Source organism: Syzygium oleosum, unplaced genomic scaffold, assembly GCF_021117445.2.
Source record: "Syzygium oleosum isolate NSW1041296 unplaced genomic scaffold, Sole_v2.1 Sole_v2.02, whole genome shotgun sequence".
Taxonomy (NCBI): domain Eukaryota; kingdom Viridiplantae; phylum Streptophyta; class Magnoliopsida; order Myrtales; family Myrtaceae; genus Syzygium; species Syzygium oleosum.
In genome coordinates, this window is record NW_026607486.1 from 8,490,009 (window position 1) to 8,513,402 (window position 23,394).

General features: G+C 40.3%; 1 protein-coding gene, 1 long non-coding RNA gene and 1 pseudogene across 2 annotated transcripts; all 3 read right to left on the reverse strand.

The window, feature by feature from the left end:
- Positions 1 to 4,262: 4,262 nt before the first annotated feature.
- LOC115689063 (diaminopimelate decarboxylase 1, chloroplastic-like) lies at positions 4,263 to 12,791 on the reverse strand (annotated as a pseudogene).
- A 4,599-nt stretch (positions 12,792 to 17,390) lies between these two features.
- On the reverse strand, positions 17,391 to 17,907 carry LOC130137415 (uncharacterized). The gene is made up of 2 exons (XR_008815863.1): positions 17,758 to 17,907; positions 17,391 to 17,556 (listed from the first exon to the last, which is right to left on the reverse strand). It is a non-coding gene; the product is annotated as an uncharacterized LOC130137415 (long non-coding RNA).
- Positions 17,908 to 18,009: 102 nt separating this feature from the next.
- On the reverse strand, positions 18,010 to 23,394 carry LOC115688504 (diaminopimelate decarboxylase 2, chloroplastic-like). Its single transcript, XM_030614333.2, has 8 exons — positions 22,774 to 23,394; positions 21,589 to 21,763; positions 21,259 to 21,408; positions 20,882 to 21,043; positions 20,290 to 20,475; positions 19,605 to 19,727; positions 19,431 to 19,520; positions 18,010 to 18,397 (listed from the first exon to the last, which is right to left on the reverse strand). Exons 1-8 carry the CDS (start codon positions 23,274 to 23,276, stop codon positions 18,317 to 18,319), a joined length of 1,470 nt encoding a protein of 489 aa, XP_030470193.1. The 5' UTR covers positions 23,277 to 23,394; the 3' UTR covers positions 18,010 to 18,316.

Here is a 23,394-nt window from a genome sequence, read left to right on the forward strand (position 1 = left end):
CAAATAAAAAAAATTTGAAAATTTTGAAAAATCAATAAAAATTGAAAATTTGGAAAATTCACAAAAATTTCAGAAAATCACAAAAAAATAATTCCTCGGTTAAAAATATTTTCCAAAAAAAAATCAAAAATTCAAAAAAAATTCAAAAAATTTGAAAATTCACAGAAATGTCCAAAATCACCGTGGCCAGCCATAAAAAGTGAAATTTGAATTTTTGAAGTGCCCAAATGACATTTAAAAAAAATCAAAAAAATCAAAAAAAAATCAAAAAATTTAAAAATTCACATAATGATTCAAAATCATTGTGGCCAGTCATAAAAAGTAAAATTTGAATTTTCCGAAATGCCTAAGTGGCATTTTTTGGAAAATTCTAAATTTAAGGATAAAACTCCTAAAAAACCCTAAACCTAAAAAATACACCATGAAATGAACAAGCTATTAGAGCTTTATCAGGGTTTGGGTGTTTACTAGATTTTCATTTTTAGTGGCCAAATTAGGGTTGCTATGATTGATTTGCCATTGGATGTGCATTTAATTCTTGGGTGCTTAACTGTTTGCTCATGATTAGATTAGTGAATTGACCTTAGGGATCCGTGTGACACGTTAGACATGCCATATCGCTCTTAGGTACCGAAAGGGCGTTAATGGTCTGGATTTGGGATCATTAACGTAACCAAGTTCCTTATTCAGAATCTCTGGTTCGTAGGATTGCGGTACTTCTCCCGTACCTCAATTAGGTTTCTAGTCAACCTACCGTAAATGACTAGTGGCGACTCCAAGTTCAAATTTAGATCAAATAAACCTCGTTGTCATGTGAGGTATGGTCTGGGAGAGGCCCGCATGGAAAAATACCTCCATTCTAGCACGCGAGAGCGTGGCGCGACACCGGGCACAGAATAAAAAAAATCATTTCTGACCAGAATCTGTTCCCGGGCACAGAAAGGTTGCCATGCGCAGCCTTAGAGATGATTTGGATACAGTAAAGAGCTGATTTTAAGAATCAAAGGTTCTGTTCCAGCAAACAATTTTTAGTCTGTCTTTGAGCTAATAAATGAGGTACTTACAAAACGATTTGGACTTTGAGTTCTTACGAAAAATGTTTATCCGGGTATTTCTTATAACATATATAAAATTTAGAATTTTCAAAGTCCATTTACTATTTATTTTGAAAGGATTTCCGTTACTATGCAAAACTGCTCAAATTTACCCGATTTCAAAGATACGCCATTTCTCACATGGAAACATTAGAATCTTGACTTGATGTGTTCTGGAGATATAATGTGCACATTCTGAGCTTTCTAATGAGATATGTTAGACTTTGTTTGGAGGTCAAATGATGGGGCAAATGAGGTTATTCATCTGATGGCAGAATCCGAAATGTGGTGTAAAAGCTACTACGATTAAAATAATGTGATATTATGGTAGTGGCATGTTGTTATGTACACATGAGTTATCATATTTGCATGTTGTCATGTACTGGTTATGTTTGAGATCTTTGGCAACGTTTATGTGATGCCTACGGTTGATGAACCGTGGATGCCTCGGCGAAGGGTTGTTGTTGTCATGAAGAGAATGCCTTGGTTTTTTAAGAAATCAAGATGCCCCGGAGAGTGGGATGCCTACGGCCAGCGTGCCATGGAAGTCCGGTTTGCGCACCGGAAGTGACCCGCACGGGCCAGCTTGCCACCGGTTGTACCGTGACATGGGGGTGGACCCAATGACATGTACATTAATGCAATATGATTTGTGTGACATATGTGATACATGATTGTTTGATTCACATGATTTTCAAAGGAAATACCAATTTTACTTGTTTGTCTAAAATGCACTTCATGTAGGTGTGTCCTAGGAATCAAGAGTATGATAGATAGGTCAGTTTATGAACTTGTTTTCATCTCTTGTTGATCGTTAGCTCACTCCTATTGATATTCATTTTTACAGAGTTTTAGACATGCCGCCGATCCCTTATCCTGATAGTGACAGCAGTGACGATGGTGGTGACGATGAGTAGCGGGGTGGAGTTGCAGATGTTGCTGTATATAGTGGAATTATTTTGGTGACACGATCGTTACTTTTTGGCTATGACCATGAGGATGGGTGATTGGAAATAGCAGAAACCATGGGTTTCACTTGGATGGCATTAGAGGAGTAGGACACTATTTTGACCTCCTAAATGTGGTCTTTTGTTGTCGTGTTTAAAGATGATGTCATCCAAATCACCCTTGTATATGAATCCAAATATTAAATGAAGATGTGGTATTTGCATGTTGTGTGTGTGTCTACTGAATGAGAAATGTTTACTTTGATTGTGTATTGTCTTCCACTTGTGCTATAAGTGAAAAAACTAAAGAACGCCTTAGTATGTGACGCTCTGGGATGTCACAAAAAAGAGAGAGAGGGCTGGGCCGGAGGGAAAAAGGAGAGGGAAGGCAGGCTAGGCCAGCCCAGCTCGGGGGAAAAAAAGAAGGAAAAAAGAAAAACGGGCCGGACCCCGGGGGAAAAAAAGAGAGGGCCGGGTTGACCCGGCCCGATACTAGTTTTTTTTCTTTTTTTAAAATTTTCTTGGATTAAAGAAAATACATTCTAATAATGCAAGAGGCACCTAACATTTATATGCCATGCAATTTAATGAAAATATTTTTTTTGGAGGTTAAAAATTTAATATCTAATTTTTGTGCAATAAATTTTAATTGGGTGAGCAAAATTTAGGTGTCAACAATTTTTATTTTGATTGACCTATATAAATGTCTAAAAAAACTCGTTTATGATGAGCTTTTGAAAGTATTTAACAAGGTAAGGATTTCTATTTCATATATGAATAATATAGTAATTATCAAGTCAAGGACCTCGTCACTACAAAACTCTTGAAGTATGCTTAGGAGACCATATCACATGATTGTGGATGTTAAGGAATAATTACGGCTAAAAAAATAAATAGTGGGGACACTTCTGATTAAATGTATAATCAAAGATTCTCATCATGTTTTAGTTTAGATATTTTTTTCAAATGTTGTATAATATGTGCATACATAATACAAATATATGTTTTCACAATTAAATGAAGTTACTATCATTAAAAATAGGGATAAACGCATTAGAAGTCTTAAAACTTGTCATGAAAGTGCAATTGGTTGTTTATTTCATCATACATATATGCATGTTTTGAGGATGAGGAAGTCATTCTTTTACTTGGCTTATTCAGGCGCCTAAACCATTCCTAAGGATGTGCATGATTCCTATTAGCCTGATTTTCTATAATACAAGTTTGGAAAGTCTAAAATAGTTTTTATGAAAATATTTATAATTTTGAAAGTAATTTTATTGAAAGTATGAGCACGGGCGGATAGAGGTAAACAACCGAGCCAGTTCAACTCAGGAACTGAACTTCTTTGACTAGTTCTAGGCCAATTCACACGGGGATCAAGTAGCTCCTGAAAAAAAAAATTGCGGAACCGGTTTAGATCCTTAATACGCTGGTTCTCAGGTAGAACCGGTTTTAAACCAGTTTTTAGCTCTTTTTATTTTGTTTAAAAAAAGATAAATTTGTTGGAGATGTGTTTCCAACTTGGAAAGTGTAGGAAATTATGTCTTGATCACTATGCCATTAATTTTCACATGGTATGTCTTACTAATCGCATCACTCTATTGCATTAGTTGATTTGATTGTAATCATGCCTTTTGTAAAATTTGTACATTAATCTTTATTTGTCTCAAATTACAATATTTTTTATCTTATTGATTTATATCTTTTAAACGATAAATTGTCTCTTCTTATCATTTTCTCATTTTAAATCGATACATGTCGTGTGGCAAACCCTCATTTGACAAACTAGTGTCAAATTTTCTTCACTTCCAAAAAGTAAGCCCCTCAAACCCCAAATCCCAATAAAAATAATGAAAAAAACTTCTCAAAAAAGGATCTATAGGAAGGAATGAGATGTTTAACCATAATTGCGGTAACATATATTTCATCTTCCTGGCAACAAAAATGCCAAGACTAGCTATGCTCCGTTGCTATTGCAATCCATGTGGTATGCACAATAATGACTGAGACTCTTCCTTTGAACAACTATAAGTGAAAATATTCTGCTATAACCTAAACAAATTGATGGTGAAAATATAAGGATCAAGGCTTAAACCAGGCTTCCAAATATCAAATAGAGGCAAAAGTGATGTCTGATGACGAGAGACGAATCGACTCAAACTTGATATTCTTATTGTTTGGATAAACAACATCAAAGAAAAAAACATTAGCTGAGCCATTAAATATGTTTCAGAGGCATGAGTGAAGATAGACTAACCTGATATGCACCATGAAGACTCGCATAGATAAGTTCTACCAAGCTACCATAAATAACAATGAAATTCTTTGTTCCACTAGTCTTAACACCGGTTTCTCTTTGGTCAATCGCGTAATTGGAGTTAAAACTAATGGAACAAAGAATTTCATTGTTTAATCGTCCTGATTCAATAATGAGCTTAAGATTACGAGAAAGGACCAGCTCGTGGACCTGCGTTTAACCACAAACGGATGCAAGTTCAGTCCAATTAGATGACAGTACAATCAACAATGAGCACATATTTGTTTAACTACAATAAGCTAGCAAACCTTGTAGGTAAGAGATTCTGAACAATTTTATTCAAGCAAGTCATGATTGCCCAGAAACTAGACATAAAACCGGGTAAGGACACCTAAAAGTGTTGGGAACACCTAACAATGGTGGGATTATCAACAAAATAGCATGAACAATGTCACGCCCCGAACCCCAACGGACTCGCGACATCCCTCGAAGGTCGTATTGAACACGACGTCCCAGGACACGTCGCCGACCCAAACAAAACATGCGAAAACAAACGCAAGCGGAAGCGGAAATAAAACAACCCAGACAAAAGATAATGACAGAGGGATAGCGCAAAACAATAATTTCATTTACGCCATAACAACCCAGGCTACTAATGAATAAATCACGTTCGGCAAAAGGGGACGGTGGTTGGATAGTCTACTACACTATATAAAAAGGGGGCATACAAGAAGGGAAGCAACATCGATGTCCACTACCACTTCCGGTCTCCGAACCGCATATGACGACTGTTCGCCACTTCAAGCCTGAAAAATGTTTAACAACGGGAATGGGATAAATCTCAATAAGCAGACAACCTAAACCCCACCTAGGCCAATGGGTACCCAGACAAGTCTCAACATGCAATCTAACCATCGACGTATTAGAAATCACATAAACATACTTACCTCGCTTCTAATCATGCGCCAACTATGCATATTAGTCAAATCACTATAAGCAATAATATTCCAAGAACACATCACAATCACTTGAGCGTCATACACACGTGCGTTCACCCAATTCAATTAAGCACATTCCACATGCATGTTCATCCAACTATTCATGACCCGCGTAAACACGCCTCAGGTTCTTTCCCACAGCCCGCATCAACACGCCTCAGGTCCATTCTTACAGCCCGCGTCAACACGCCTCAGGCCCATTCTCACAGCCCGCGTCAACACGCCTCAGGCTCAACTTTCTTTCCAATGACCCACGTAAACACGCCTCAGGCCCAACTTTTCTTCCACAGACCCGCGTAAACACGCCTCAGGCCATTTAGACAAGCACATACGCCACATTCCATTGAGTACATACCATCGCCACTAGACAAATCTCAATCATCCGCCAACTCAACTCATATAATACTCAGTCACACGCCAAAGTAAATCCACCAAATTCACATTCAAGCATTAAATCGCACGTGGACCATCACAAGTTAACCTGCCATTCAAACACTCCCAGCTCCTCATTCAATCACACCAAGCTGGTCCTTAGACAGCCACAACTCAGCCTACACTTTCTCATTAGGTCGGCCCAAACAAACCAACACGAACAATCAACAATCGAACATTGAATCACAAGCGAACAACTAATAAACTTTGACATAAATTTCCAGCATTATACGACCTCCAAACCAGCCATAAAATCAGCAATAAACCACCTTGATTCAGCCCATATTCCGACCCATTTGTTCACCCCGAACCAGCCCACAATTCAGCCACCAAATTTCGCTGAACGGTCGCCAAATCCGCCCCGAACAGCCCCTATATCCACTACACTCAGCCCACACCTGAACCCCTAAACAAGCCTAGCAATACCCATCATCCTAAGTCGGGATTAAGAAGTCGCTTACCTCGACTTGAGCAAGAAACGGGCAAGGGCAGCGGGGACTCGCCGGAACAGCAGCAACAACGGCGATCAATGAGGCTCTCGGCCACAGCCGGGCGACAGGGACGGCAAGGGAGCTCCGGCTGAGGTGGCAGCAGGGGCCTCACCGGAACAGCAGCAGCTCCAGCGGCAGCTGGGCAGCAACGGCGACGAAAATGGCGACAAGGGCGGCGAGAGAGAGGAACAGGGGAAAGGAGCAGCAGCAGGGGGCCAGCACGTGGCAGCAAGGTCGTCGAAATGGACCAGCAGTTGCGTCGGCACAGCAGCGTCTCCGGCAGACGCACGGCGACTCACGGCGGCGACGAATCGGCGGCTGGAACAAGGGCTGGAATAAGAAGCTCGGCTGAACCAGGGAGGAGGAGGGGGAGAGAGAAGCAGCTTGGTGGGGGCGGACGGAGCAGTGGCGACAGTTGGAACGGCGGCGCGCGGCGGCTGGACGAGGCGGAGCCAGGGAGAGCTCAAAACGGAGGAAGCGTCGGGGAAGAGGAAAAACAAGAGGAGGGAGGTGGTGGCGGCCAAGGGGGGCAGCTGGGTGGCGGAGGTGGCTGAGGGGAGAGGCTGGGTGGCGAAGGCGGAGCGGCGGCGGCCGGAACAGTGGCGCACGGCGGCGGCGAAGTCGGGGAGCCAAAACAAGGGAGAAGCCGGGAAAGAGAGAAACAGGGGGAGGGGAGGTGGCGCGGCGGTCGGAGGCGACACGGCGGCGTCGCGGGTGGCGGGGGCAACGGAGGGCGGGTCGGCGGCGGCCAGGCGGCGCCCGAACCGCGGCTGGCCAGGCGCCCAGCCGAACCGCAGGCGACAAGGCTTTCTTGCTCGCGTGCGGCATGGGCAAGCCGGCAGCGGATCGCGGGCGACGATCGGCGGCGCAAATCTGTCGGGGCAACGGCAGCATAAGGCAGACGGCAAGCAGTGGCTGGGCTGGTCTCGGCGAGCGGCGGGCGGCGTCAGGCAACAAGAACAGGGAAGCAGGAGCAACGGCGGGAAGGAAGGAGAAAGGAAGAAGAAGAAGAGAAGAAAAGAAGAAAGAAAAGAAAAGAAAGAGAGAGAGAGAAGGACAGTCTACATGGGGCAAAGGGGGAGGGGACGTGAGCGTGAGTGAGTGAGTGAGAGAGAGAGAGAGAGAGAGAGAGAGAGAGAGAGAGAGAGAGAAAAGTCAAACAATGAGTGTGATCCAACGGCCATAAATTGATCTCGTTGATTGATCTAACGGTCCCAAAAATCTCAATTCAAAATAAAGAAAAGACCAACAGACACCAAATAAAACACACTACGAGGGAGGTCTACTAGTCCAAATCCGCACCCGGTCGAAATTTCGCTTTTCGATAATTCCTGGCCATATCAACGCTGGCCACAATAATATCGACACCGTCCAATTAAATTCGTCACGAAACTCCGAAAAATTCGACATCCAAGTTCGGGCTCTAAATAACGGCCAAATTCGATCGAGTGCGATTTTAGCAAAATCTCAAATTTAAAAATAACCCGAGAGTGATCAGTTTTGGGCGAGATTTAACTATAAGCGCACCGACGAAATACACGTTTAATAAATCCCAAAAATGGGTCGAAATTCGGAATGTCACAAGCAAATTATTACCAGTTCAAAAATAATAATTGTAAATATCCTTGTCTTTCAAATCAAATACGTCATAGTTTTGTTGCCTCAACAAAAATTAATCCACATTGGGACTGCAATAGCATTACAAATTGCCTCTAAAAAACCACACATGACGTGAAGAATTAAAGGTATGATCCTCACAATGACAATGAGACCACTGGGTGTAGGAAGGATAGCACCAGTGTGGTAATAATCTATCCCAGCACCTCCAAGATTCAAGTGATTAACCTCAAATCCTTGCTCACAAATTAGGTTAATATAATTTACCATAAGCACTGCAGCATCTCTGAATATTCCGACCAAAGAAGTACAAGAACAAGGAACCTCGAGATATGAGAAGTGTGCCAATTGACGGGGTAAATTAGAATTGAGTGGCAGATGCGCAAAACAGACGAATTACAGAGAGATTCATATGATCCTCATATTCAGTTAGGTACAACCAGTCAAAGGTAAATTAAGAGTTAGACAAGAAAAGTTTTGACTGAATGTATCTCTATAAACAGTTGTAACCTTTAATATGACTCAAGACAAGGCCGCACCTTGGTAATTGTGCAACCAAGGTGGCAATGGGCTCCCACAAGCTTCAGCTCATTTGGATATCATTTCACAGCATCAAGAAGCCACTTCAGCTTCCCATTCCTCATACCAAACTTAGAGTTCTTGTTTCCTGTGGCAACATATAGATGGACCTGAATTGACAATCCCCACAAAATTAGTGTGATATTTTTCAGCAGAAGGAACGAACTATTAATGACACAATAGCCATAATTCATATGATTGCGTAGAACAAACAATGTGAAAAAAATGAGCTGAACAGAGAATGACATGTAAGGTAGGAAATGTAAAGGCCTTATCAGGTAACAATGACATTCAAATTGCAGTGGAAAAACTAAAACTTACCTGAGGACACATCTGGATTAATACCAAGTAAGACATTAACCTCTTTGCCTGATATCCTTGCAGCTGCAACTATGTTCTCCAAGTGAAATTTGCTGTATTGACAAAGACACCTTCACGTCCTACTAGAACCAACTCTTCTAAGAGTTTCCCATTCCCATAAAAAAATGCAGCCATCATCAGTTCCAAGAATAAATAAACAAATAAATTCACTCTGTTGTCCAAGATATAAAAGAAATTGCACACAATTGCACAAAAACACAATTTAAACAAAACTATCCAACAACTTTCATCTGCACAGGACCATCATTGATAAATAAAAAGGCCAGCATTCGAATACAAAGTCTGAACACACTTACACGTTCAGCACATCAATAATACAAAGCTCAAAATCACCGATGGACAAAATTGCATGTCCTTATAAGCTAATCCAGCAGAAAACGTAACAAATGTGGAATAGCAACCTGAACACCTTTTAGACCTTTCTTAAGGATCTACTTTTGGAAAGGTCAACTTTGATAAAAAGGTATTCAACCTTCCTGTTGAATCTTTGATGAAAGACCATGTTTGTTAAGACAGACATGTTTAAGCAAATGTTTTCACTGGAGGACCATCCTCAGATCCATTATCAGCATAAACCTAATCCTCTGCCACATTAGTCACTCCAATATGATCCAAAATCAGAATGACCCCTCTGCGACTCATCCATAGTAACTCATCTAACGGTTTGCATCCTCAATCTTACTCTTTTCACCCACCTTCTTATCTGTATTTTCTTTTTTTCTATTATGTAAGTGAAGTACGTACCACCATCCATAGCGAACATGCATTTAATGTTAAAGAGTTTTAACACAAGCATGTAATTCAATCATTCCAGTTCTCACTTTTAAGCTGATCCCATATATAACCTCCCCATATTAAAGAAACAAAAGCACCACAAACACTAAGCCTAATGTATTTTTTTCCCTTTTCCTTTCAACATTTACAAGTTCGGACATGATCACCAGCCAAAAGATTTTCCATAAAACCATGGAGCGCCTGCTTTTGACCAGCGGAAATTCAGGGAAATAAAGCATTACTCTTATTTAATTTCCGACTCGACAACAGCTTCCTAATCATTCACTCTCTCAAAAATTTGCTTGTGCAGCAACAAGCGCTAACCAAATTACTGTCAAAACTAAGAAAATAATCGGAAAATACAACTATAATACAACTCCAAACACAAGCAAATTCATTATCTACTCATCTCCTAAACTACTTGCAAACACAAAAGACCAGTAACGAAAGCTATATTTCACCTGGTCGGGTCGAACCCAGCACGAAGAGCCGACCTCAGCTCATCCCACTGACCAAAACCGCCCCACAACCCAACCCTCTCAAATGCTCCATAATCTTCAAGTTATTGCTTGCCTTGATCGCATTCCTGATGACAGCGGCCTCCAAACCCTCCGGCATGTCCATGATATACCTTGCCATCCTCACAATAGAGGACCCCATCCCGGGATTTGGAGAAGCAGTGCTTGAACGTGGAGTGTTCCTTTTGCTTTTTGTCTGTCCTACTCTAACTCTCTTCTCACTCTCAGACTTTTGCTCTGTCTTTTTGCAATGCGTGGGAGTCAAACCAACGTCCCAACTCCTAGCTCCCCTAAGAAGGTGGGGAATTCCCCACCTCCCCATTAGTGTTGGTCTGCTCACTTCTATTTATTGAAACAATTCAATGTGATCTTGTCTTAGTTGACTGTTGGCCAGCAAGATCATCGCTTTATATAGATAGATTTTATTAGGAATAGTGACACAAACAATCTCTAAACTTACCACCCGCCTGGGTGGCGCTGCTGGAAAGGGCACTCTTCCTCTCGCAAAAAGGTTGGGTGTTCGAATCCCGGGCGCCGCAGGGTGACTTAACCGGTGCACGTGTGTGGTGGCTAGCACGTGTCGCCCCCAGGGTTTACCTCCCGGCTGTCGGCCGTGCGGGGGTTCCCTGGGTTACCAAAAACAAAAAAAAATAATAACCTCTAAACTTTGTCTCAATGTGCAATGTAGTCCCTGAACTTTTAATTTGTCTAATGTAGTCCATGATCTTTAGCCTAATTCAATGTGGTCCCTAAACTTTTCATTTATTCAATATAGTCCATGAACTTTTGGTATATGTTTAATGTAGTTCCTGAACTATATAAAAATATTCAACATTGTCCCTACTCTAAATTAATGGAAGGACTACATTGGACATTTTCATATAGCTCAGGGACTAAATTGAATATGTACAAAAAATTCAGGAATAACATTGAACAGATTGAAAATTCAGGGACCATTTTGCACATTAAATCAAAATTCAGTGATTGTTTGTCATTTTTATACAAGCTCTACATGCCTAATGGCTACTTCAGTGTTCAAAGTCAACTAAATTTTTTGAGCGAAAGAAAAAACAAATTCAATATGAATATATTATATTATACAAGCTGTACGTGCCTGCCAACTACTTCATTGTGGCGTATTGATGCTGCAATACAAACTCAACTAAACTTTTTAAGCGAAAAAAAGAACGATTCAAGTTGACTTTGTTCCAAAAAAACAAAGTCAACTAAATTTAATGGTTGCAAAAGAAGAAAGACCAACCGGAAGAGGTCAAACTATAAATGAAGTGGGTGTACCTTTTTAGGTTAGTACCAACTGAACCAGACCGGACCGGGTTCGAAGTTTTTTGACTCCTAAAGTAACAAAAGTTTTGATTTACACTTAAGATTGGTTAAGAGCCATGATATTGAAGAGTGCATAAAAAATGCAAAAAAGTTTGAGTTGGGTAAGTTGTGACATTCTGAAATTCGACCCATTTTCGGGATTTATGAAATGAATATTTCTTCAATGCACTTTCAGTAAAATCTCACTCGAAAATTGATCACTCTCGAGATACTAACCGTTAGGGAAAGGCTAGCTAGGAATTAAGTACATGGACCTAAGAACTTGATCATGGATTGGCACTTCGACCATAAGAATTGACGAGGAAATATTTTGTGCCATTATAGACCGATCCAAGGATGGCTATGGAACGATTCGCAAATCTTATACGATTGGAACGCGGGTGATTTCGCTTAACCATTGTATGAGTTTCAAACAATCCTAAACCTAATCCGAAAGATCGTGTCCTTCGGAACTAGTGATTGACCCTCGCAATTACATGACAACCGAGGTCGCCATGACTCAAGTAAACTTGGATGTGGCTCGATGTCATCGGCCATGTGTCAATACGCGTAACTCCTAAAAGACGCCCGTTAGTTTGAAATACACTAAAGTCGCGATTGTTGGATTTTGGCCATTAATTAGAATCTAATTGGGATGTCGAATATTCAAGATTTCCACGACTAATTTATCGGACGTCGTCTCATTTAGCGTGGCCAACTATCGGATCGATTAGAATTATCGAAAAATCAAAATTTGGACCGGGAGTGGAAAAAGACCATTTTGCCCCTCGGTTAATTGAGCACTTTTGAAATATTGAAGGGCAATTCGGACAATTGCATTTCCCTCCATAAGCGAAAATTTGGACAAGAATGCCCTCTCTCCTTTTTGCTTATTCCTTAATTGCCCTAGGATATTTTCCCCATCTTGCATTAGAAGACTCAATTGTGGCCCTTGGATGTCTTGATTTGATTGTAGTTCAATCTTGGCCATTGATAGGCTTTTAGAAGTCATCTCATATCTGTCTATCACTCTCACCCTCACCCTTGTCACTCTCTCTCTCTCTCTTCTCATTCCCGGAATTCTCTCTCTCTCTCTCTCCCTCTCTCTCTCTCTCTCTCTTCTCCTTCCCGGAACTTTCTCTCGCCCCCTCCTTGGAATCGGCCGAAGCTCCAAGCACCATCACCTCCACCTTACTTCTCCGGTTCAAACGCCACCGGACTCGCCGTTTGAATCGCCATCCATCCACCCGTCCGGCCGCCGGAGTGCCGACTGTTCGCAAAAGCCTGAACAAGCCCAGAAACCAACTGGAAAACACCCATTTTCCCCTCTTTATCTCTCTCTTTAGGCCTCACTCCTAGTACCCCGACCACCACCATCTTGTTCTCGTTCCAACCATCCCAGCCTGGTCGCCGGAAAGTCGCCGGAGCTTCCCATCCAGCCCTGTTCACCGCCGAAGCTCAGTTTGCCTATTCACCGGTTTTCTTGCTTAAACCCTTAGTAAGTGACTTCCTAATCCTTGGTTAGGCTAGTGGGTTACTAATGGCATGTCTAGGGATGGATTAGGGGCTGTGGATAGTTGGTTTAGTGGTTGTATAAGCTTGATTTGCTTAATGGTGCAAGTTTAATGATTCTCGGATTTCTGGTTGTTACTGTACCTCTGCGCTTTGTTATTTTTTTGGTGATCATTGTGGGCCGAATCTAAGGAAGTTTTCCACATGGAATTTTTTCCCAACATCTTTAAGTATAATATAATTTAAATTCAGAATTTTTGGAAGCTGTTTGGGGTCATTCGGAAGTCGGTTTTCGGACCGTCTCAGGGCTGCCGGAGTTACTGTTCACCCGACCTTCTTGTCTTTCCAAATTTTTATAAAATTTTCCAGACCTTATTTCAACAAAATTCCTTCACAAAAATTGTTAAAAACACTTGTTTCTATGACATATAAAAATTTAAAAGCTTTCCAAAGTGATTTGGGTACTGAATGAGTTGTATTTTGATGGTCTGAGGGGCTGTCCGAGCGAACCGGATTCTGTCCGGATTTGAGTGTCAAAACGAGGCATTTACAGTTAGAATTGGATTTTGTGTCATTCATAAAAAAATGTTTATCAAGATGTTTTATACAATATATCCAAATTTCAAAATTTTTGGAGTTGATTTACTATTTATTTCAAGCGGATTTTGGTCACTGCACAACTGCCCAATTTGGCCCCGATTCTGTGCATACTCGGTTTTTCTCTCTCTTGGGGACTTTTCGGAGATTTTGTTATAAAAGAAAGGCGAGGCTTTTTAATTGATGAGTACAGACCTAGTTGGCATTTGGTTAATTCATAAAGATAAGAATCGGTAATGGTTGTTGAGTGTGTGCATGGTCACGACACGTTCCATCTAGGCGGGGGTTCTAGATGATGCCCGAAGGGGGTTTGGATGCCGTCTAGGCGGGGGGTTCTAGACGTTGCCGATCGCGGTGGAGGCCGGATCGATGCTCCTTTATGGAATGCCGTCTGGGCGGGGGTTCCGGACGTTGCCGTCGCCGAAGTAGCGGGACGATGCCTGGTTACGCCAGAAGACCGGCGGGGGTTTGGTGGCCCGAGGGGCCGTTAATAATCTAGACATTTATAATCGTGTGTTATGCATTAGGGAATGCAATGTGCTTGTGTTGCTGTTGAGCATGTCTGGATTAATAACCGTTTTATGCACGTTTACGTTATGTGGTTGTATTATGTGCTCGAGGAACGAATTGCCATGTTATGGCGGTATTCTAACGTGCAGGGCGTGTGCATGTGCCAAGGCGAGGTAAGGACGCCTGTGATTGTCTATGGCACGTTGTTTGTTAGAATTGCACGTTTAGGATTGTTCGGAGGTACGTGTTAGCCTAAGCGAGGCTTAGGTAGTTGTTTATTGAGATTTATTCTCTTTGTTGATTTATAAACATTTCAGACCCACGACCATGACTGATCCGGAGATGCCACTAGGGTACCGTGATGCCACTAGGGTACCGTGATGATCTAAGGATGGGATTATTCTCCTCGTCTCTTTTTGAAGTACCCCTTTTGTAGAGGAGTTAAGCTTACCCACCACCCAATCCTTTTTGTTATGAGTGGTGTCTAGATAGTGGCCTCTAGTAAGGCTTGTAATTGCTTATTTGTGTTTAACGCTATGTTTATAAAATGTATTTGTTGATGTGTTTCGATTGTCTCTCTATTATCCCGTTGGATTACATGTTGTATGGAGAGTTCGTTTTGCTTCTGCTTATGCTATTCGTTAGCGTTCGGTTTGGGTCGGCGACAAATCCTAGGATGTTGCATACTTGACGACCTCAGAGGGATGTTGGTGCGCTCGCGGGGTTCGGGGCGTGACATAAGTGATGTTTATATCTTTCTATACGTAATTCCTTTGTATATCTAATAAGTTAATGTTTTATTTAATCTCCTCTTTTTATAATAAGGATTGACTTAGTGAGGAGATTATTGCTAGTAAATAGAGTTTACGAGTTGAAGTGGAATGAATATATGTGGTAAGGCTTTGTAATAATTATTTTAATTTAATTAATAGTAATTTTAATTTAAAACTATTGTTGAGTGATTAACTATGTTTATTGTTTCTTTTGATTTCGGGTGATTATAATTTGGGGCAATTTCTCATGGATGATTGAGGTCTGAAGTTCAATAATTTAAGTTTTATGGTACGTGTTCTGAACTTTTTATTGTTTATTTTATTTTACAGGTTCGTCTTTTATGGATTGTTGCTATTGACAAATGGGAAACTTTCATTTTTGTTGTTACATTCACCTTCATTTTGCTTAACAAAAATGAAACAGAAAAGAGAAAAAAGAAAAATGGCCGGTTCCTGGGTCCCTAGAACTTGTGACAGGGTAAGATTTGAGGTTTCAGTGTATGTAGGATAAGTTCTAGGTTTCCAAAAATGAGGAACCTATTCCGAAAGATAGGTTTCATGTTCCAAGTGAAACCTAAATAGAACTTAAAACCGTTCACACTTAGTTTTTGGAGTCAACGAACCTGGGTCGGGCCTATCTCATAACTTATTGGGCTTGAATCAAGCCTATCTCGGCTCGTCCGCCCGGATATTGGGCTCGGGTCAGGCCTATCTTGGCCAAGTCATATGATCTAAGCTTAGGTTAGTCCAGATCTCATATCTTATCTTCTTTACTTTTTAATGTGGATGGTTGTGAATTTTGCATTCGCCTCTGACATGTTGCCACGTTCTTTGAGGGGCATGTGATTAGTTTGGCAAATAAAAATTTGACACAAGCTTGTCAAGTGAGGGTTTCCCACATGACATGCATCAATTTTAAATGAGAAAATGCAAGAAAAAATAATCTAACATTTTAAAGGCATGAAAACAATTCCACAAATCAGGCTGAAAATTAAAATTATAAAAATAAATTATTTAAATTTTTTTATGAAAGTCCCAATAATGTAACATTATAGTAATATGAACAGTAGAGTTGAAGTAGGTTGAACAATATTTTGGAAAAAAAAAAGCAGAAAATCAAAATTGAAGTCACTAAATAAGAATTAAATTATACAAGCCAAAAGTATGGACTTAACAAATCATGGGACTTGTAGGTTATTTTATGAACTTTCAGATAATCATATCTCTGGACTCGTACCCTTAAATTATAAAAAAATCATAAGAATTTAAATTATAGTTTAGTTAAAAATATGAATTACCCTTTATGACAATAGCCCATAGGAATTGGGCCTTGGTCCATATCCTACTGGCGCTAGAATCACTAATCGAATCCTTGAACCTGTATAACATCTCAAGGCTAGCGCGGTTGGTCCAGGTGTCTAGGAATTTTTAGATCTAAAATTGGGGGTCACCATATCAAATCCCACTAATTATGTACAAACTTATCTAAGTCAAGCTGGCCCGGTCTCAATCTGTTCATGAAAGTTGCAAAGTGTACCATTGACTTTTAGGCAGCCGAGCATTTGCGCTCGTGGCACTAAAATACAAAAAGAAATAAATAAATTAGCTATATTGATAAAACTAACAAATTGTGAGTTTGTAAATAGACCACATGACTCGACCCAAAAAAAAAAATTAGGCCACACATGCCACATCCTCGGAGTCGAGCACTCTTAGATCGATTTATTTCTTTACTTTTTTTCTCATGTTGTGCAATTTCAAATATTTTGAGCTAGACCAAAACAACCAAATATAAACTTTGTCAACAAATGTCTTCATATAGACAATTGTTCATTAGCCTTGATACATTAATGAACTTTGCTAGAATAACAGTTTTAGGGTTACTGTTATTCTTATAGAGTGTTGTTAACCACAAATTTTTAAAGGAATGAACCCCACAATAATTTTTAATTATTATTATTTTTTGCCCAAAACAAGCTATTATTTTCACAATAAATTCAGGACAGTCACGTAAACATTCTTCTACATTAATTTCTCTTAGGATAAGTGTAATCAAAGTTTCTAAAATCGAACGCTTTCAACATCAAGCATGCCGCCGCCGCCGCCACTCTTTTTCTTGTTATTTGCCAATTAAGATGTTCAACGAAAATGATCCTATTAGTATAGTCGCTCTTATTTACCTGGCTGTTGCGTGAGACATGGTCTTTCTCTATGGTTTTTTGCCACTTGCCATTGATGTTTACCCCATCTCAAAGCATAATCGCGAACTTCCAGGAAGAAACTTCCGTTGGGTATGTAAAATCAGGCCAAATTGAGCCGACACCATCGTAAACTAGATATCAACTCGACTCAAGTACTCAAGGCTCAAAATTCGACATGGTCTTGATCGAGTAAAAGACTTCATGCTAGAGAGCTCGACTCAAACAGAAGATCTAGACACTCAAACTTGACTCAATTAAACTACGTTAGATTAATAAAGGAATTTGATCTCGAGCTTGATCTGAAAAAACAAAAATATATCGAATATGGGTTTTTTTTTATGACTATTGAACATTTACGAAGAATTAATAAAAGCTCGATTGGGCTTGTGAGTTGGTTATTTATGAGCGTGAGTTTATTTGAGAAGTATGAGCTCAAGCTCAATTCAAAATCGAAAAAGCCGATCTCGAATAATCATCGAATTAAGTTTGAATCCTCCCGAGCAGTTTGGCTTAGATTCATAGGTGCCTCCCGCAAACGCATTTTTCCTCCTACCAAAACATTAAGTAAATAGATAGAAAGAACAAGTCGTCTTCCTTCAAGAATCAAGAAACCATCACTAAAACCTATAAAAAAAAAAATCTACAAAGAAGCAACAGTAAAATTAAACTAAGAAAAAAAAGACAATCTACACAAAGAAATGCCGATCATCCAAGCAGTGTGGATTTAGAGGCCATGGGACTTCCACTTACATGCACATTCATGCTCAAAGGTCCTTAAAGAACCGCAAATGGTCTTCGAAAGTCTCGGCACGACGGATTTTGCAGAACGACCCATCTTCTTCAACCTGCAATGCAAACTGCAGTTTCCAAAGGTTTTAGCTCATCAATAAAATGCCAAACCAAAATGCCAAACCAAAGTAGGGATGACTTCAGAGGCAATCTCCAACCGTGTCATGTGAATCACTAAAGAGTGATTACTAAAAAAAGATCCGACAAAAAAGCTTTGGCCAAAAGAAAAGAAGAACCATTGTATAGGTGAAAATGAGATTAATGTTAAGAAAAAGAAGTGACACCATCCATGATAAGAGAACCATGTTACAGTTTCAAGTCGATACTTGCAAACCTAGAAGCCCAGTCAAGGGTCAAAGTTATTCGATCAATTGATTCTTCGACCTTCTTCATTTTGAAAACATAGGACTTCTACATGGCTTGAGAACAAATATTACTGCTTCCCATAATCACACAAACCGATCCTCCATGCAGTGTGAATTAAAGGCCGCAGGACTTCCACTTACATGCACATTCATGCTCAGAGGTCTTCAAAGAACCGCAAATGGTCTTCAAAAGTCTCGGCATGACGGATTTTGCGGATCGACCCATCTTCTTCAACCTGCAATGCAAAGCAGTTTCCAAAGTTTTTAGCTCATCGATAAAATGCCAATCCAAAATAGAGATGACTTCAGAGGCAATCTCCAACTATTATGTAAGTCACTAAAGAGTGACTACTAACAAAAGATGCGACGAAAAAGCTTTGGCCAAAAGAAAAGAAGAATCATTGTATAGGTGAAAATGAGAATAACAATGAGGAAAAGATGGTGACATCATCCATGATAAGAGAACCATGCTACAGTTTCAAGTCGATACTTGCAAACCTAGAAGCCTAGTCAAGGGTCAAAGTTATTTGATCAATTGATTTTTCGACCTTCTTCGTTTTGAGAAGATAGCACTTCCACATGGCTTGAGAACAAACACTACTGCTTCCCATAATCACATAAACCAAAAATCCATGCGTGCTAACTGCTATAACCCAAGTCTTTGGTTAGTGCATTTAGGATACAAAACAATGAAAGACTACTTGAAGGATCTGAATTGCCATCTTCACTTTTAGTCGCTTTTAAGCACTTATGGTTTCATGCTCCAATCTCTTCTTCGCAGTGTTGTCTTGCCAGTTTTGGGTTTAGTTATTTATCAAATTTATTTGTTTTTTCTGACGTACAAAATAGTTCTGTCCAACTAAGATTTCTTTATCAGTGGAAAAAAATCACGTCAGACAAAATCTTCGACAAAAGTGCATTTCTTCTGGTCTTTCACCCGCGATGCTTCTCTTTTCCCCACCAGTTGCCTTTCCTTTTTTTTCTTTAGTCGCCCCATGAGATAGGAAAAGCTTTTACGTTAGATTTACTGGATACTACTATTAAATGATTTCTGTAAGAAGACAGTACTCCATTGAAAGCCACTTCATTTTATTTTGTTTTTACAGGTAAAAGCAATGTAAAGTTAATCAGACTAACTCTTTTACTGGGTTGATTAGCAAATGTTAAGAAACTGAAAGGGTGTCCACGTAAATTTTTTCAAGCAAAGTCGAGGAGAAACAGGATAACGACAATAATGTTCCAAAGCATGAATGAGCAAGGGGCCCATACCCAGTACTCAGGGGGGCGCATCTTGAGATTGTAAGTTGAGGCCATGCTCATGCAGTATGCACCTGCATCATGGACAACGAGGCCCGCTCCCTACACAACAACGCTAGTCTTGCTCAGGAACCTGATGACATTCATTGAACAGATCATAAAGCAGGTAAAAACTAAAAACGTTACCTTAGTGGGTGTTGGAAGTTCTCTGTCCTTCCCCAAGAAATCTGCAGATTCGCACACAGGACCCACCACATCGAAGGTCGAAGCATCGGCATCAGGTGGTGTAGGAGAGATCAACTCAATGTGCTGCAACCATTATTAAAGGTCAATCTTGCAACTAAGGGAGCAAATAGCATTGTTACTTTCTGTCACCTACACAATGACAAAAACAAAAGCAAATATATGGGTTTTCTACTTCACTAAGCCGCTCTCACCCCAAAACCCAAATAAAAATAATGAAAACATATTTTAAAAATGATCTAAACAAAGAAATGAGAAGTTAAACCATAATTTAAGTAACATATTTCATTGTCCCAGCAACAATAATGCCCGGACCAGCTAAGCTCCGCCGCTATTGCAATCCCATGTAAATATGCACAATAATCACAGAAAATTTTCCTCTGAACAATTACAAGTTAAGTTTTTTTGCTAAAACCTAAACAAATTAATGGTGAAAATATAAGGACTGAGGCTCAAACCAGGCTTTCAAACATCAAACAGAGGCAAAAGTGATGTATGATGATGACAGACTAATCTACTCAAACTTGATATTCTTATTCTTATATGAATAAACAGCATCAAATAAAACTCAAAACATTAGCTGAGCCGTTAAAATATGGTTGAGAATCATGCATGAAGATACGCTAACCTGATATGCACCATAAAGACTCGGACGGATAAGTTCTGCCATGCTACCATCAATCACAATGAAATTCTTTGTTCCATTAGTTTTAACTCCAGTTACGCGATTAACCAAACAGCAAGTATTTGCGATTAGCGATCGTCCGGGTTCAATAATGAGTTTGAGATTCCGTGAAAGGACTAGTTCACGGACCTGCATTCAACCAGAAACAAATGTAAATTCAGTGCAATGAGATGGCAGTACAATCAACAATCAGCACATTTGTTTTACTGCCATAAAGTAGAAACCCTTTTAAATAAGAGATTCCGAACAATTTTATTCTAGTAAGTAATCTGATTGCCCAGAAACTAAACATAAATCCCAGTAAAGACACCTAAAAGTGTTGGAAACACCTAAAAATGTTGGGATTATAAAAAAAGTAGCATGAGCAAATTATTACAAGTTCAAAAATAATAATTGCAAATATAATTGTCTTTCAAATCAAATACAACAAAATTTTGTTGCCTCAACAAAAATTAATCATTGGGGCTGCAATAGCATTATGAATTGTTTCTGAAAAACAACACATGACATGAAGATTTAAAGGTAGGATCCTCACTGTGTCAATAAGATCTCTGGGCGTAGGAAGGACAGCACCAGTGTGGTAATAATCTATTCCAAGACCACCTCCAATATTCAAATAATTAACCCCAAATCCTTGCTCACGAATGAGGTCAATATAATTTACCATGAGCACTGCAGCATCTCTGAATATGTCAACCTGAGAAGTACAAGAACAAGGAACCTCTCAATATCACAAGTGTGCCGATTGCCAAGTAAATTAGAATTGAGGGGTAGATGGGCAAACACATGAAGTACAAAGAGATTCCTATGATCCTCATACTCAATTAGGTACAACCAATCAAAGGTAAACTAATAATTAGACAACAACTGCTGTAATCTTTAATATGATTCTAGACAAGATTAAGACCATACCTTGGTAATTGTGGAACCAAGATGGCAATGGGCTCCCACAAGCTTCAGCTCGTTTGGATGTGATTTTACAGCATCAAGAAACCACTGCAGCTTCTCATTCCTAATACCAAACTTAGAGTTCTTGTTTCCCGTGGCAACATATGGATGGACCTGAATTGAAAATCCGCAAAGAATTAGCGTGAGATTTTCAGGAGAAGGAAAGAACCAATGACGCACCAGCCATTATTCATATGAATTGCACACAAATGCTGTGAAATAATGAGCTGGACAGAGAATAGCATGTAAGGTGTGAAATGTAAAGGCCTTATGAGTGGAAGAACCAAAAATTACCTGAGGATCCACGTCTGGATTAATACGAAGTAGGACATTAACCTTCTTGCCTGCTATCCTTGCAGCTGCAACTATGTTCTCCAAGTCAAATTCGCTGTCAACGTTGACAAAGACACCTTCTTGTGCTGCTAGAACCAAATCTTCCAAGAGTTTCCCGTTCCCATTAAAAATGCATCTATCATCAATTCCAAAAATCAAATAGATTAATTCACTTTGTCGTCCAAAAATTGCAAACAATTTCACAGAAACACAATTTAAGCAAACCTATCCCACAATTTTCTTCTTCAAAGGATCGTTGTTGATAAATGAAAAGGCAAGCATTCAGACACAAAGTCAAAACACACTTGCACGCCGAGTGCATCAATAATACGTAGTTCAAAACTGATGGATAAAACTACTTACCCTTACGAGGTAATCCAGCAGAAAATTTGACAAATATGAAATAGCAACCTGAACACATGTTAGACCTTTCTTAACAATCCACCTTTTTGAAAAGCCAATGCAATATTACTGCCCTAAACTTTGATAAAAAGGTATTCAGCCATTCCTGTTGAATCTGCAATGAAAGACCATGACTGATCAGACAGACATGTTGTTTAAGCATTAGATATTTCCACTGGAGGGACTTTATCATCTCCACTATCAGCTGATACATAATCCTCTAACACATTAGTCACTTCAATACGATCCAAAATCAAATGTCCCTTCTGCGATTCATCCCCAGTAACTCATCTAACATTTGACATCCTCAACGATACCCATTGAATCATCCCGTTCTCACATTGTAGCTGATCCCACATATCAGCTCCCTATATCAAAGAAACAAAAGCACCACAAATACTAAGCCTAATGTATTATTTTCGCTTTACAAGTTTGGGTATGATCACCAGCCAAAAGATTTTCAATAATACTGCATAAAACTTTTTCCGACCAGCAAAAATTCAGGGGAACAAAGCATTACTCTCATCTCATTTCCAACTAGACACCAGCTTCCTAATCATTTCTCTCTCAAAAATTTGCCTGTGCTGGGACTAACGCTAACCACATTACACTCAAAACTAAGAAAAAACCAACAAGCACACGCAAATCCATTCTCCACTCATCTAATAAACCACATTTCAAATACCCACTTGCAAATACAAAACACCGCTCCAAGAACAGCATGCGCAAAAAACTCTATTTCACCTGGTGGGATCGAACCCAGCACGAAGCGCCAGCCTCAGCTCATTCCCGCTGACCAACACCGCCCCACAACCCAACCCTCTCAAGTGCTCCAAAATCTTCAAGTTATTGTTCGCCTTGATCGCGTACCCGATGACCGCGCCCTCCAAACCCTCCAAAGCGTCCCTATAAGCATCCACATTCCTCGTGATCTGCTTCTTACTGTAGAGGTAAAACGGCCTTCTCTCGACGGTGTCCATGATGTCCTGGACCTTGACGTCCTCGCAATATAGGAACCCATCCCGGGACTTGGAGAAGCAGTGCTTGAACGTCGTCGTTTGTGGGTCCTGGGCGGCGGGCTTCGCCGGGTTCTGGGAGATGACGGCCCGCACCTGGAGGCCGTTCGCGGGTCTTGCGGCTGCTTTGAAAGGGAAGACGGTGATTTTGGCAGGTGGGTTTTGGGAGAGAGGGTGGTTCGTCAGGGTTTTGGGGCCTGAGAGGAGGCGGGAGATCGGAAGAGCGGCCATCGTCGGGGGATGAGTGAAGGTCCGCGAGGGAGAGAGAGACTGTGATGGGTGAGTCCTAGGGTTCGATGCGTTTTGCGCTCTTTTCTCCCGTGTGTTTATATGGTTATTTGATTCTTTT

Excerpts from the sequence above, each read along its gene's own strand:
- LOC115688504 (XM_030614333.2), bottom strand. The coding sequence starts at position 23,276 with ATGGCCGCTCTTCCGATCTCCCGCCTCCTCTCAGGCCCCAAAACCCTG. Across the intron at positions 20,476-20,881 it reads CCAGAGATCTTATTGACACA|GTCCGTGAACTAGTCCTTTC; the intron begins GTGAGGATCCTA and ends GGTTGAATGCAG. Across the intron at positions 19,521-19,604 it reads AACTTCCAACACCCACTAAG|GGAGCGGGCCTCGTTGTCCA; the intron begins GTAACGTTTTTA and ends GTTGTTGTGTAG.